General features: G+C 41.3%; 1 protein-coding gene across 11 annotated transcripts in view; it reads right to left on the reverse strand.

The window, feature by feature from the left end:
- The window catches only part of SGIP1 (SH3GL interacting endocytic adaptor 1), a 246,346-nt gene that overhangs the window by 87,650 nt on the left and 143,552 nt on the right, over positions 1–15,144 (reverse strand). For 5 of the 11 annotated variants that reach the window (XM_051857648.2, XM_051857646.2, XM_051857644.2 and 2 more), the window contains exon 9: positions 637–648. The exons of 5 other annotated variants lie outside the window; for them this stretch is intronic. In XM_051857648.2, coding sequence (XP_051713608.1) covers positions 637–648 — 12 coding nt within the window. Of the gene's footprint in view, positions 1–636; positions 649–7,416; positions 7,429–15,144 lie in introns of all 11 variants that reach the window. One more of the 11 variants, XM_051857653.2, reaches the window with a different exon arrangement.

Consider the following 15,144-nt stretch of genomic DNA (forward strand, 5'->3'; position numbering starts at 1 on the left):
AACATAGCAAAGACCCTGGTTTTTGTGATTTTGAATGATTTATATGCTTCAATCTGAAGAAAATGACTGAGATTTCACTTGGAACCATGCAAACTAATATTGCTCTACTCTGCTAAAGTTTGTTTTCAGTGAGAAAATTTAGAATTAGGTGACAGCTTAGGAGTATTGATTTGAAAGTATGTCTCCTTACATAAGCAACTGTGTATCATTGCTCACTGACCAGTGTTTATGGTCCAGGGACATATTTCAAACTCAGGCTTAAAAAATGTGGCCTGAATATACTTTCCTTTATAATTTTTTACTCTTAATCATCACTTGGCTATCAATATCTTTGTTGCCGTCTGACCAATCTCCAAGCCTTTCTTGAATGTATATATGTACACACAAACACACAGAGACAGGTTTTTCAAATACATTTCCATGCATCAATTTAGCTTGTTATGGAAAAGTGCTCTGATAACTTTAAAATGTGCTCTTGACACTTAGAAGGCCAGAGGCGTCCAACTCATAAGCCTAATTCATCTCTTTCATTCACACTGGGTTATCAAAAATGGAATGGGAAACCAACCTGGCCACCTTGCCTCGGCAGCAATTTTCTCTATACATGTTTAAGGTAAAAATGTTGAGAGTTCTTACCGGGCTGCGCCTCTGTGATCAGCAAAAAGGAAGAGAGAACAAACACCTAGTCAGAGAATGATGGATCAGTCAACAGGCTTGGGTAACAGAAGACTTCATAAACAGCCAACCAAACACTCAGTCCAAGTAATCAGGCTAGCGGAAGACAGGCAAGCAAGCGCGGTGTTTAAGGCTTATTTAGTTGACAGGAGGCTTTGGAGAGCCTTCAAGAGAGATTACCCATCCTGAAAAGCAACTTTGCTAACAGCCATATAAGTTCAAGATATGTGTACCTAAGAACAAGGCAAAAATGTACAAGATTGCTTTTAACATTGTGCCATAAGGGGTTTTTCTCCAGAATCCCTGGGGAGGGAACTTGGAGAATAGTTGGTACAAGGCAAACTGCTTCTCTACAAAATAGGGTGTTAATAAACATCATTGACATAATGCATTTCCCACCCATATCAAGAGGGCCCAAAGGGAGCCTCAAAAAAAAAAAAAAAAAACCTCAAATTAGATTAGAGAGCCCTTTCCTTGCCTGGCTTTTCTCTTTAGCATTCTATGAAACATATGCTTCTGAGGACTTTAAAAAATAATTATCTCTTCTTGGCCTGGTGATTTGGGCAGGAATGTGATGGGAGTGAGGGGAAGCTCCTGACAAACACAGATGGGGGTGATGAAAACTGTCAAATACCAGTGAATGCTGGGGGACCATGTGATGTTTAGTAAACCCCACAAGCAGGCATAGGATGGCACTTCAAGAAGTTCGTGGGAAATGGAATTTAAAGTAGGTTTATTTTAGTGCAAAAAATTTGAAACTTGTGCAAAGTTTTTTCATAGTACACATTTTCCACAAACATGTTGAAGACTCTGTCAACAACATCTTTCTTCTAACCCTCCAATCTAGTTGAGAGTTGCTCTCAGTTTGCCCCAACAATCCTCTTTAGGATCTTTCCACTCTAACAGGAGTAGGTAAGGTAAGAGTAGAGAAAGAGATGTTGCCTGGTGTTTCACTTCCAGGATAGGGGCTAGTCCATGGATTAACCAGAGGCACAAGAATCAAAGTATTCGGAGGTTGCTCACATGAAGCAGATGGTCAACTCTTCAGAACATAGACTAGAAACAAAATCCTACAGACTTTCCTACTTGGGAGGCCTCCCTGGACACCTAGTCCAACAGCCTTTATGATATAGAGAGGAAAGTGAGATGATGAGAAACATGGCTAGTGTGTGTGCAGAACCAGTCAGAGTTTAGCCCTCTGATCTCCTATACTCCCATTCCATCTATGATACCAAACTTGACAATGTTAGAGAGCCACTGTGACTAACATCTAGGGACGGTTATTTCTCAGGTAAGTACTGTACGTAGCTATGACTCTAGACATAGTATTCCAGTCAGCTTTCATTAGCATGGTTTAGATTGTCTTTAGCCATAGTTTCCGGGCACTACTTCGCATCAATCTTATTTAATAAACATGTATGTATGCATGGATGAAAGTTTAAAAACATAGAATAAAAAGACACTTATGAATATGTCTTTGTGAACTTAGATTCTCTTACTGACTGATGAACATTGTGTTTTGGGAGAAATTCAAACATTCTGTTATATGATGGTTCAGACTTCATTATTCTTTAATCACCAGACTGAAGTTCTTCTCCAAAGAACGAAATGGGGGATTTCAGGAAAATTCAGTTTTACAATATAACAATTAGAAATAATGCAAAACGAAGTGCAGATTTCAAACATTCAGAGACAGAACATCAAAGATAGGAAACTTTATTAATTTAAAAGTCTATAGGGGGCCGGTGCCACAGCTCACTAGGCTAATCCTCCACCTAGCGGCGCCAGCACACCGGGTTCTAGTCCCGGTCGGGGCGCCGGATTCTGTCCCGGTTGCCCCTCTTCCAGGCCAGCTCTCTGCTGTGGCCAGGGAGTGCAGTGGAGGATGGCCCAAGTGCTTGGGCCCTGCACCCCATGGGAGACCAGGAGAAGCACCTGGCTCCTACCATTGGATCAGCACCGTGTGCCGGCTGCGGCGGCCATTGGAGGGTGAACTAACGGCAAAAAGGAAGACCTTTCTCTCTGTCTCTCTCTCTCACTGTCCACTCTGCCTGTCAAAAAAAATACATTAAAAAAAAGTCTATAGGACACTTTTCAAAATAATTCCACATGTATTAATGTGAAAAATTAAATCATATCTTAATTTCCAGAGAGTTAAATACTTGTATCTTTAATCAGGAGTTCCTGCTTAAATTTTTTTCTCATAACATTCATTTTCATATGATAGCACTTTGGAAACTCCATTTGCAAAATGCCCGCATTAAAGAATAGCTCTTCTAATTCTTCTAGTTGTATACTGAACCAGAATCCCAACTAGAAGCTGAGTCATGTGCTGTCCCAGAGGCCTCAAGGCTGATAGTTAAGTTATCTGAAGCCTTCAGGAGGAAAACAATTCTAGAAATAAACTTGGAGGGCTTTATATGTGTTGATTGACACTATTAAAGAGTATAAAGCACTTTAGGCTTTGCCAAACAATACTGGTCAAGGTCATCAAAATTGAAATCAGCCAGTATGAGAGGATCTTTGCCTGCTCAAAATTTTATTTTACTTTTATCCTGTCATTTCCAAGAACTTCAAAGCCTTTAGGATTCTATTTTTGTTGAACCATTATACAGAATTGGCATCAACGTTAGACAAAAACTGATTCAGTCTCTGGTCTTGATAAATTCTCTATGCTAAAAGATCTGCCACGAGAGCTGCACACACAAAAGCTTGCGGGGCCAAGGAGCAGCGGATGCTGGAGTCAGAGCAGGTGTTTGACAGGAAACTGCGGAACTGCTCACTCTTTAGATGCATCTCATGTGTGCCATGGCAGAACATGGACCTGGTGTTTCCAGATCTTCAGAGAGAGAAGGCAAACATCCAAATTTGAATAAAATCTGAAATATTCTGTTTTTTTTTTAAAATGTCAACTGAAATTGTTTTTAACTGACAACCAAATAAAACATCTACTATTCTGTTATTCAGAATCTGCAAGCGGCCAATTTGTCTCTGATTGCAGGCATTTATATCACACATAACAAGGTCTCAGTAAATTCTATCTACTGTTATTATTGCTTCATCTCTACACCTAATTACTAAAACAGGGCCTTGGTCTTACTGTTTTCTGAACCAATTTTTTACATTACTAATTAAATATTACCTGTTCAATTCTGAGACTTTTCTTGGTCTTCTGATATATTGTGGAGAAGGATTTGGAAAACATTTTATTTTGTCTTCTATTCTATTTTGATGTTCAACTTAAAGATAACTCTATTTGCATTTTTTAAAAATATTTATGTGTTTATTTGAAAGGGAGAGTTACAGAGAGGCAGAGGCAGAGGCAGAGAGAAAGGTCTTCCATCCGCTGGTTCACTCTCCAGATGGCTGTAATAGCTGGACCTGCACCAATCTGAAGCCAGGAGCCAGGATCTTCTTCTGGGTCTCCCACATGGATCTCCTACATGGGCCATCTTCTACTGTTTCCTAGGCCATAGCAGAGAGCTGGATTGGAAGTAGAGCAGCAGGGACTTAAACTGGTGCCCATATGGGATGCTGGCACTGCAGGTGGCGGCTTTACTCTCTTCGCCACAGAGCTGGCCCCTCTACTTTGTGTTTTGAGGCCATTTTCAAAGTGAGTAAACTTTACTAACTTATAATTTGGTCACTAGAGTGAGGGTCATTGGTTAGAACATGTTGTGTTTTGAGGCCAGCATTGTGGTGCATTGTGTAAAGCTGCCACCTGGCACCAGCATCTTCCATGGGTGCAGCCTTGTGTCTCGGCTGCTCCACTTCTGACCCAGCTCCCTGCTAATGCACCTGGGAAAAGCAGCAGAGGATGGCTCAAGTGCCTGGGCCCCTGCCATCCTTGTGGGAGACCTGGAAGAAGCTCCTGGCTCATGGTTCCGGCCTGGCCCAAGACATTATGGCCATCTGGGGAGTGAACCAGCAGATGGAAGACCTCTCTCTCTCTCTCTTCCTCTCTCTGTGTAAGTCTTTCAAATAAATAAACAAATCTTTTTTAAAATAGAAAGAACATGTCATTCTAAAATGAATAAATTTTCAACACGAATATGCTTCCCTAAAAGAAAATACAGTAGGCCCATGTCGTCCTGGTCCCCACAGTGTTCTTACGCTGCATCACAGTTTTGGTTTCCTGTTTTTTGCATAACAAGATTAACTTAAATTCAGTTACATAGTATTAGTATTGGTCAATAGGAGCGAAGTGTTTTAAGATATTTCTAAGAATAACTGACCAAAAAGAATGTTTCGCTAAGCAAATGCCCTAAATATCCAGCCTCAGATTTTGACTTCACAACATCTTCATTTTTAAATTCAGTGTTATGGGAAAACAAAGAAAAATGGTTAATAAACTATGAAGAACCAACCAAATATTATTTTTATATAGTCAAGTCATAGCAAATTCAGCGATTCACTGTTTATTATCCTGCTGTCACCCAACCTTCCTATTTGCATTTGTTAAAATATGCTTTAGAGTAAAGGCCAACTATCTGGCAAGCATCTGTTTGTCCCACTATTGCAGATGTTTGTGTACAGTTAAACTTGCTCCTATTGACAGGGATGAGTCAAAAATACACGGAAACATGGAAATACAAGGTAAATTTCTGTAAAAAAAATTTCAAAATCCATTGTTTTTCAGCATTTTCCACCAAATTTTGAAGACTCCTTGTCTATTACTAATAGATTACAAAGAATATCTCTTGTGTCCAGTCAGACATGTTTTAGATGATTTTCTTGAAACTCAGGTTAGGAGGAGAAACAATGAACCTTCTACTAATCCAGGAATCATAGGAAGTGAGCGGGCAGAGGAGTCAGACCTTTCCGAAGCAAATGAGTCATGGGAATGGGGGTGGGGGCTGGGGAGACTCAGCAGTGCAGACACCCAATTGGAAACGGAAAGTGTACTTGCAGCTAAATTTCTGTTAGGACACCAGGAGGAAAACCAAAGAGGAGCAGAGAATTTTGAAAGTACCACAAGCAAACTTCAGGTCACACAGTTCTTTCAATATATGAAGTGGACAGGCCGGCGCCGTGGCTCACTTGGTTAATCCTCTGCCTGAGGCATCCGCATCCCATATGGGCTCCAGGTTCTAGTCCTGGTTGCTCCTCTTCCAGTCCAGCTCTCTGCTGTGGCCTGGGAGGGCAGCGGAGGATGGCCCAAGTGCTTGGGCGCCTGTACCCGCATGGGAGACCAGGAGGAAGCACCTGGCTCCTGGCTTTGGATTGGCACAGCACTGGCAGTAGCAGTCATTTGGGGGGTGAACCAACAGAAGGAAGACCTTTCTCTCTGTCTCTCTCTCTCACTATCTATAACTCTACCTGTCAAATAATATATATATATGAAGCGGACAAATATGCTTAATTCAGAGTCAAAGAGAATAAATGAAATGGAAAAAATACCAGGAAAGGTTACTAAAGAACTCCAGCAAAATTGTACTGCCATGTAGCATGTGATCCCTGGTTACCTGTCAATTACTCAGAAGTGGGCCATTTAGCTTAGTGATAAGCATAATTGTCATCATTGGTGCTTATTTTTGGAAACAAAAAGACTCAGGCCCATGTTTTATAAATTTTCATATGTTGATCTCATTTTTTGTTTGTTTTTCATTTGTTCTCTGTCCCTCTCCCCATACAACACAAACTTTCTACAAGTGTAGAGTTTGCACATGGTGCAGAGGCTGCCAGGACTGGATCAATGGGCAGGGTAAGAGTTTATATATACTGTAAGCTGTGACAGTGATGCATCAGCACCCTGGGAACATGTTCTCAATAAACCAGGTAACTGAGAGTAGAACATAATTTTTGTTTTTGAGATGTATTCCACATTGCTCTAGAATATCCATCATACCAAATTTATACTGCCACTATAAATCACCCATTGATACTAAAAAGTAACCTAGACATGGTTCTTTACATTTTAGAAAGATTTTCACCAGTCTCTGACAATTTCAGGAGAGGATATTTTGATTTATGTTAATTAGCGCTTTTTTTTTGACAGGCAGAGTGGACAGTGAGAGAGCAAGAAAGAGAAAAAGGTCTTCCTTTTTCCATTGGTTCACCCCCGCAGTGGCCGCTGCGGCCGGTGCGCTGATCCGAAGCCAGGAGCCAGGTGCTTTTCCTGGTCTCCATGCGGGTGCAGGGCCCAAGGACTTGGGCCATCCTCCACTGCACTCCTGGGTCACAGCAGAGAGCCGGACTGGAAGAGCAGTAACTGGGATTAGAATCCAGGGTGCCGTTGCCGTAGGTGGAGGATTAGCCTATTGAGCCACGGTGCTGGCCTATTTTGATTTATGAAAACAAAAACAAAACACCCCAACACTCCTACAACTTCTGCTTTGTATCAACTTCACAGTCAGGATAATACTATATCATACATTAAACAACAAGTGACCTAAACAATGTGATCTTCGCTCATGATATGTAGCTTGGCTCTTCAAGTGGGAGCTGAAATAATTGAAACCTAAAATATTTGATTAGATGCCTTTGATTGAAGCAGAGATGCATCTTTACAAAATTACCCCGGTCCCTTAATCACAGGGTTGTGAAATCACTTAGCAACCAAGTTTCTTTTTTCCTCAGGTGGCATAATTAGACCTTGTACTGGTTCGAAAAGGTTTGTTTTTCAAAGGTAAAACCTTGTTTAGGTGTTAAACACAATGAGTGATTAGATATGCGGATGGTGAAAATGAACAGAATAAATGATGTTTCACCCAAACATAGAAGGAACTTATTATTTCTTACCGGACTTTTCCTCTGAAGACGTAGGCATAGGGAGGAAAAATAGAGAGAAAATGAGAGAGGCAGAGAGGCAAAATGTATTTTCTAGAAGAAAATAGCTTCTGGCTCAGAAGTATCTTGTTCAAGGCAGCTCCGGAAGAGGCTGCTTTTATACATGCTTCCTACAGGAATCTCAAGGGTCATCCCCAGGCTGCGATTTTGTTCAAGTTACAGGGGGCATGGATATAGCCTCCATTTGGGCATATTGATAGCTTTCTTTTGAGTGATTTATTTTATCAAACAGATTTGTATGCCATGCAATATTGAAAGGAGTAGGAAAATGCCACTAATGTTTTGTAATCAAAGTCATAAACTTAAAACACTAGAATTTTCCAGAAGCTTCACCATCGCCCACGATTTTTGGACATATTATCTTTCCCTGTAGTCACGCTGGCTAGATCCATCAGTCCTTTCATCTCTCCTCTTCCTTCACTCTTCACAGACAATCACCAGTTCTTTGTCCCTGGCCTCTCAGAGTCTTCTCTTATTTCCTCAGCAACTGTCTTAGTGAGGGTCACTTCATCCCTGGCTGACAACAGTGCTCCATGAGCCCCCTAGCCTATGGTCCTATGTCCAGTTTCAGCTTCTAATCCATTCTTCACACTATTTCCAGAATCATTTTCTAGTGAAGTGACTATATGACTCCACCCTTTGAAAACCTCCCTGCTACCCAGAAAAAAAGAATACAAGCGCCCCTTGATTGCATTTAGTGTCTCGATGGTGGGCTCCGGCTTGCATTCCCGCCCTCATCGCCCCCGTCTTTCCATGATGCTTGCACTTACTTAGGATGGCTTAGACTGTCCCTGACATCTCGAGGATGTGCCCCAACTCATGCTGCTTCTCCAACCCTCAGTGGCTTCTCTCTCCCCAGAACAAAACATACTCATCCTTAGGCCAGTAACATTTCTTCCATGAGACCTCTCCTTAGCTTCCCAGTGAGAATAAATTATTCCTGTTTCTTGTTAAATGCAGCACATCCCTCTTGATCAAAATAATAAATAAATTTTGAAGCCTCTTCCATTTGCCTGGCATTTATTGGCCTCTGGGTGAACTGATACACATTGTTAATATGTTTTTGCAGTCCTTATTTGGTTCTGTATTATGCAGACATCTCCACTTGATGATTAGCTCACAGCAAAGGTTATGAATGGACTATCTCTAGCCCCAAACTCAGCGCTAGACACATAGTAGGTACTCCAAGCATATCTGTGAACTTCCTTTTTGGAATCCACTAAGATGTTATACAAATGTCTGAAGCACAGAGTCTGGAAATATAGAAAGATGAATTGCTCTCTGAAATAAGGCTGAATCAGAAATTGCCCAAGGCTTATGACCCAGTGTAATGGTTCCCTCACCAGCTTCTATAAATATTTCACTTAGCTCTCACTTAACTGGTAATTTCTCTGCCCATTAGAGACCTTAGGTACAAGCACGTGTTACAAGGGTTCAAAGGAAGTGGCACAGCCTTGCACAAACATTGGTGTAGAGTTACAGGACCAGATCTCCAAGGTGGAATTTTCTCCTACAGCAAAAACTAAGGCTTTAGAATAGCTGGGAGCCAACAGGGGGCCACATCCATGGTGCAGCTTCCACCCTATGTAAGTAGCACAGAGGAAGAAAAATTATTCACAAGACCCAGGCTCTCAATCTATAAACAGAAGGAATTTCAGAGTTAAAATAAAATAGCTTTAAAGAGGTTCTCATGGTGGAAAGAGGTGCATGAGCCTATACAGTCGAATGAACTGAAGCCCTTATTTTCTGGATGACTTTGAACAAGTTATACTGTGCCTGGACTCCATAATACGTAAAATAGGAACAGTCGCTACTTCATAGGATTGTTGTGAGGATCAAAAGACAAAGTGTGATGTTGACAGCCAACAATTCATGAAAATTTGCTATTACTTTCCACTAGGTGGTTGGGATCATTATTATTTCGGATCCAACATTAAAGAAAATGAGGCTTGGGCCTGGACTTCTGGTGCAGTGGTTTAGGCTGCCGCTTAGGATAATGACATCTCACATGGGCGCCCTGGTTTGAGTTCCAGATGCTCCCCTTCTTATCCAGCTCCCTGCTAATATACCTGGGAAATCAGCAGAATTTGGCTGAAGTACATAGAACCCTGTCACTCATGTAGGAGACTGGTATGGAGTTCCTGGCTTGTAGCCTCAGCCTGGCCCAGACCTGGCTGTTGTGTTCATTTGAGGAGGTGAACCAGTGGATGGAAGATCTCTTTCCCTGTCCGTGTCACACTGCCTTTCGGATCAATCAGTGATTCAGACAAACAGAGCTAGATTGGGTTCCAGAATGCCTGACTCTCAAGAGCCTGATCTGTGGTGGTCTCATAGCCAAAGTTCCTTAGAGACGGAACCTCCTTTTAGGGGCTTATCAACACAGGGATTGAGAAACGATGGAGCTTGTAGATCACAGAGCCTGAAAATAAGGTTGGATCTGTCCAGTGGAAAGAATTAGACCAATCATTCTGGTTTGTCCTAGCAGAGAATGAGTTTGTGCTCTCAGAGTAAGCTTGTGTTTCTAAGTATCTTTTCAGTCTTTGGAATTACACTCTGATTATAAGGTAAACTCTTCATCCTTTTCTAGAATTAAATGCATTCATTTAATTGAAATCAGAAGGCCAAGCAGGAACACGTGAGAGAGAAGGGTTATCGCTCCTCTCCTCCATATACCTTTCCATCCTGGCCACATGATGCATTAAAACCATCTTTATTCAATGTGTGTCTTGCTTTGTTACCTCTGCCAACACCTAGTCTGTGGTCTCTGTGCTCTGAGTGTCTCCCTGCCTGCCTAACAGCTGAACAAAGAACTGAGCAAGGATCAAGACACAAAAGGTCAGGCCTAATCTACAAGCATTTAAGCATCTGTATCATTTGCCCTTAAAAATAGGATGGCTGTATTATATACACTAGACCCAATAGGGGTCTAGTATAAAATAACCAATTCCAATCTGTTATTTATGACTAACCTGGTGTTCACAAAGAACATAAGCATAATTTATTAATTTATTATCAATTAACATATTTATTGATCACCAAATAAATGCCAGACATTATTTTAGGCTTGTTAATACAGAACAAAAGTAACACAAATACTCCAATGAGCTTTTTAGTAGGAAAAGGATACAGACTATGAGTCATAAATAATGCAAATAAACAAGCAATGTGTTCTGTATTTTAGAAGAAAATAAAATTTAAATAAGTACATCACTGGGAATACCCAGGTAGAAGGTTTTGTTATTTTAAATAAGATGATCAGGGCAGGTTTCCTTGGGAAAGTGACTTGAGTGAGCTCCTTAAGTTGGTTAGGGAGATCACAACGCAGGTGTCTGGGGAAGAAGGGCCCAACCAGAGGTCCATGAGGAGCAGCATGAGAATGGAAAATGGTGGGTCATAGACTAGGGGCTGGGAGTGTCCTAACTGTGAGGATGTTGAAGGCCACTGCCAAGGCTTGGGTTTCGTTCCATTTCGCTGCAGCTACTGCTGTCACTTAGCTGTTCTCGGGAGTGGATGTTAGGTAACTGTTGGATGCTGAGAAGCAGCACAGATGACACAGTATCAGAAAATACCTGGAGCTACAAGTTCTGCTGTTGGTCATCACTGTTTGGAAGCTCTTCTTTATTCCCCATGTACCATATTGGAAAAGAAAATAACACAAAGATGGGTTTCAAATAGGTTAGCAAGTAGAAAGGGAATTTCCACTGGGCAACACCAAGTATGCTCAGTCCCTCTTGCCTCCCATCTCTGTGTCCACATCAGGACAACCTGCTCAGGCTGACACTCGTGCCTCCAGACCACTCCTTTGCTGGGAGCTGATTCAAGCACTGGGTCCACGGATAGTTAGATGATGCCCTTTAGACAGATAGGGGAGATGGACAAAACTTTCATCTGTACTAAGTATAAAGGTGAAGTTTTGTCCAGTCTCTATGAGTGAGTCATGCTAAGATTTTTTTCTAAAACAATTAAAAATTAGATTTTAACTTTTTTTTTCCCTGTAGATTTCTAGCACTAAAAAAGGAAAATGAATAGATACTTTTTCCCTTTTACTGTTATGCTTATTTTTTAATATTCATTCACTGGGACTCTTTAATATAAAAATCAATACAATACTTGACCCTTAAGGATGAAGACTACGTGACTTAAAACCTAAGATTTTCGATGAGAACACAGACATTTCATTGGGATGTACAAGATTAGGGAAGGGGAATTGTGAAAGAAAACCAGGACGCATAGAAGAGAAGAACACATTCCTACATTTTTAAAGAACCTGTGAATGGTAAGAGGAGAATCAGGAAATCACTACTCTTGCTGTGCATCAATCCAGTAAGGGAGAAATTTTGCAGAATTGAAAGGGAAAAGATCAAAGAGACTGAGACCCATAAATTTATTTTTTATCAAATAACTTGAATGTAAATTGCATTATATCAGACTGGACACAAAGTTCCACATAACTTCCTTCCATCCAACTGACAAATATTTTTGACAAACTATGTGTCATTTAGTGCTGTAAGCTTAGAAGCAGTGCTCCCTTAGGGAAGAATTAACGTAGGAATCTATAACCCCTGGGTGTAGGATTATCTATTGGAAAACTAACATCACAGAATTGTTCACTACTAAACTTCGATTAAAAACTTATTTTTCCAAATTGACTGCTCTTTATTAAGCTCATTCTACCATCATTATGGCCATGAACTCATAACTGTAGTTTTAAATTCTAGACTCTACACTCTGCACCAGTAGAGCTAACAATGACAGTGATACTAGATTATTTAAAAATGAGACTTTTTGAAAAATTACAATTAAATATATAATTAAAAGTGCATAATTCAAGAATTTGCTACCTCTGGTGAAGCCATCATACTATTTTTAAGTGTCAACATTGTGGGTACATAGTCTCATTCAGTTAGCTTTTCAGTTGGTAATAGTAATTGAGTGTGATTTTCAACCCTGTTTCTGGAACTTCCAGATCAGATTACATTGCCTGAGACAGTAACATATTACTGCAAGGAATAAGAATTTAGTTGTGTAAGGAAAATCTCTTACATCTCACAAAGAAAGCAAGAATACTAATATTCAGAGGGTACGACCAACATTAATTGGAGAAATAATGCCAAAAGCTCTCTGGGTTGAATATGGACTACTCTGTTTATTTTCATGGAGATCTGACCACCCAACAACTCAGAGGTCTCATCTTACCAAAGTGTTGAGAGTGGGGACATGAAAAGTTAAGAACATGATATTTTAACATTGAAAGCCTGAAAATGGAAGTATCAGAGAATTCTTCAGGAAAAAAATTGGTAGGGAAGGGAAGAATGAATGTATATTAGTTATAAGATGAATTCTTCTTGAGATAGAACATAGCATCTTAGGATGGAGGGAAGAGATAATATATTTTGAAAAATAAAGTTCATACCCATTTCCCTATCTGTCTGTCCTTCTCTGAAAAAATATTTTTTAACTTATGTGCTAACTCTGGCAGATTTTAGTAGGGAGTGGGGTTACCTTTAGCTCTGCCTGGGGTAGACTCTCATAGGACACGTGGGATCCAATCACAATGGCTGCTGAGGGTCTGGAATGTGGTGTGGCAACTTATCTGCCCCATGTTTCTTGTTCCTGGTCTGGATCAGCTCTCATCACGTTTGCCCTCTGAAGCTTTTCTTGACTGGTAGAATGAAGGCTGAGTCTTGGCCTTCCTACGCCCTACACGTGAGGGCTGGGCTGAGCACGCCGCATCAGAACACGTGCCAGCGTTAGCTTCTCCTTGCACTGTTCTGTGTTTCTAGCAGAGGAGAATGCTGCTGTGTAGGAGAATGGAGCTCTCCTCCCCCACCTATGACTCTTTGTTTTTACTGAACTCAACGGGGTGCTGAACCTTCTGCCAAAGAGAGGACAGGAAAGGGGGTGGTGTTACCAAGCAGCAGCAGCAAATTCATGGGTTTTGCTCTTTGGCAGGCTAATTTGGGGGTGGGAGGGTGGGTGGGCCACCTGGAATAGGCTTATAGCATCAGACTGTCTCCAGTTCAAAGCTCTCACCCCTCCTCATTTGTTTTTTGGTTAAATCAATCCATTAGGGATTGCATATCTCCAGGAAGAAGATTAAATTAATTGCTTCTTCATCACTCAGTGTCAAAGTCTTTAATTCCCGGTAACACTGAGCTTTCCAGCACGAGGGGAGGAGGCAGTAGCCTACATGCCAGGAGAGGTTGACTCCTACTCTCACGGTTTCTATAGCTCTCTTCTCCTTGACTTTGCTCAAGTCCTCCCTCGCTATTTTTATTTTCCTTCTGCCTCCCACAAGTCTCTCAGCTTAAGGAAAAGGAAAGCGAAGCTGGAACGGGAACTGATATTTAATGGAGCCCTGGGTGACAAGGCACAGAACTGGGCCTATTACAACGTTCTCCCACATCGTGCTGACATCCACCTAGTGACTAGACTCTATCTTCCCATTTTATAGACTTGAACTCCGAACCTAATTGTTAAGTAACTTGCCCATGACATACAGATAACAAACCAGAGACTCAACTGCCTGGGTTCTTCCTACTGTCTTGCTTCAAATGAAGTGTTCTCTTTCATCATCCCCTTGCTACATACAAAATCCACTGCTAAAACAGAGAGCACCCCACAGAGAATATTAGGCCAGAACACACGGCAGGGTATTTAAGCTGAGAAGGATTCTGAGGGTCTCTGAATCATAGACCCCTGTAGCTGAGAAAAGAGTATGGGGCAGACGCTAGGGCTTGCATTCTGGCCTTTGAGCTTCCCGCGGTCTCTTGCATTTCTGTACTGGTTTCTCTGTAAAGTGAGGCCGACACCACCTCCCTACCCACTTAACAGGGCTGCTGTTACGCATCCTTCTGATCACGACTGGGCTTCTAGAACACACAGAGCAGGTTATATTACACCATTGACATAAAAAGTGCACGCGATTGATTGATTGATTGATTCGGGGAACTGAAATAAATGAGTCACAAAATGAGGTGTCACTCATTAACATTTAAAACAAAGGTGCATGAAGTCTGAATACAAAGTGAGAGAATTTTCATAAAGTAGAAATCACACATGACAGCAGCCTGTAAGCCTGGCCTTGAGTTTTCAGTTCAGCCATTCCCTCCTCTCACTTGGCACAACGAATGAAATACATGGAAGAGTGACCTAGCCTGACTCACTGCTAGGGAAGCCTAGCAGGTGGGCTTCTGAGCTAGCACCTTTGGGCATCCATCAATACCCTCCAAGGTTTGTGAGTGCTTGCAAATTGTATGTAAAATGTATTGAATGAGGTAATACATTCTTTTTTTTCCCCAGAAAGAGTCAATAGCTTTCATCGAATGTATTGAAATCCAGTGGTTAAGATTTCTGAATTAGAAACCAGACTTTGGGCAGGAGTACTCAGCATCTAGCTGCTCTCTTGCAGCGCATTCGATAAATCTTACACTGCTTGCTCTAAAAAAAGAAGGAATCAAACTTTCTTGGCTTAAGTCGCAGCAACTTCATTCATGAGCTGTGATACTTTGGACAAGTTAATGAACCCCTCACTGCTTCAATTGTCTCATTTGTAAAGTGGGGGTAACACTTGTACCCGTCTCACAGGGTTTTTGTGAGTATGAGTTCACGTATATGGAGCACCTGACACACAGCACTCAAGTTCTAGCACCTGCTGTCATCAGCACCATTACTTTTAGA

The sequence above is a fragment of the Oryctolagus cuniculus genome, chromosome 7 (genome assembly GCF_964237555.1).
Source record: "Oryctolagus cuniculus chromosome 7, mOryCun1.1, whole genome shotgun sequence".
Lineage (NCBI taxonomy): Eukaryota > Metazoa > Chordata > Mammalia > Lagomorpha > Leporidae > Oryctolagus > Oryctolagus cuniculus.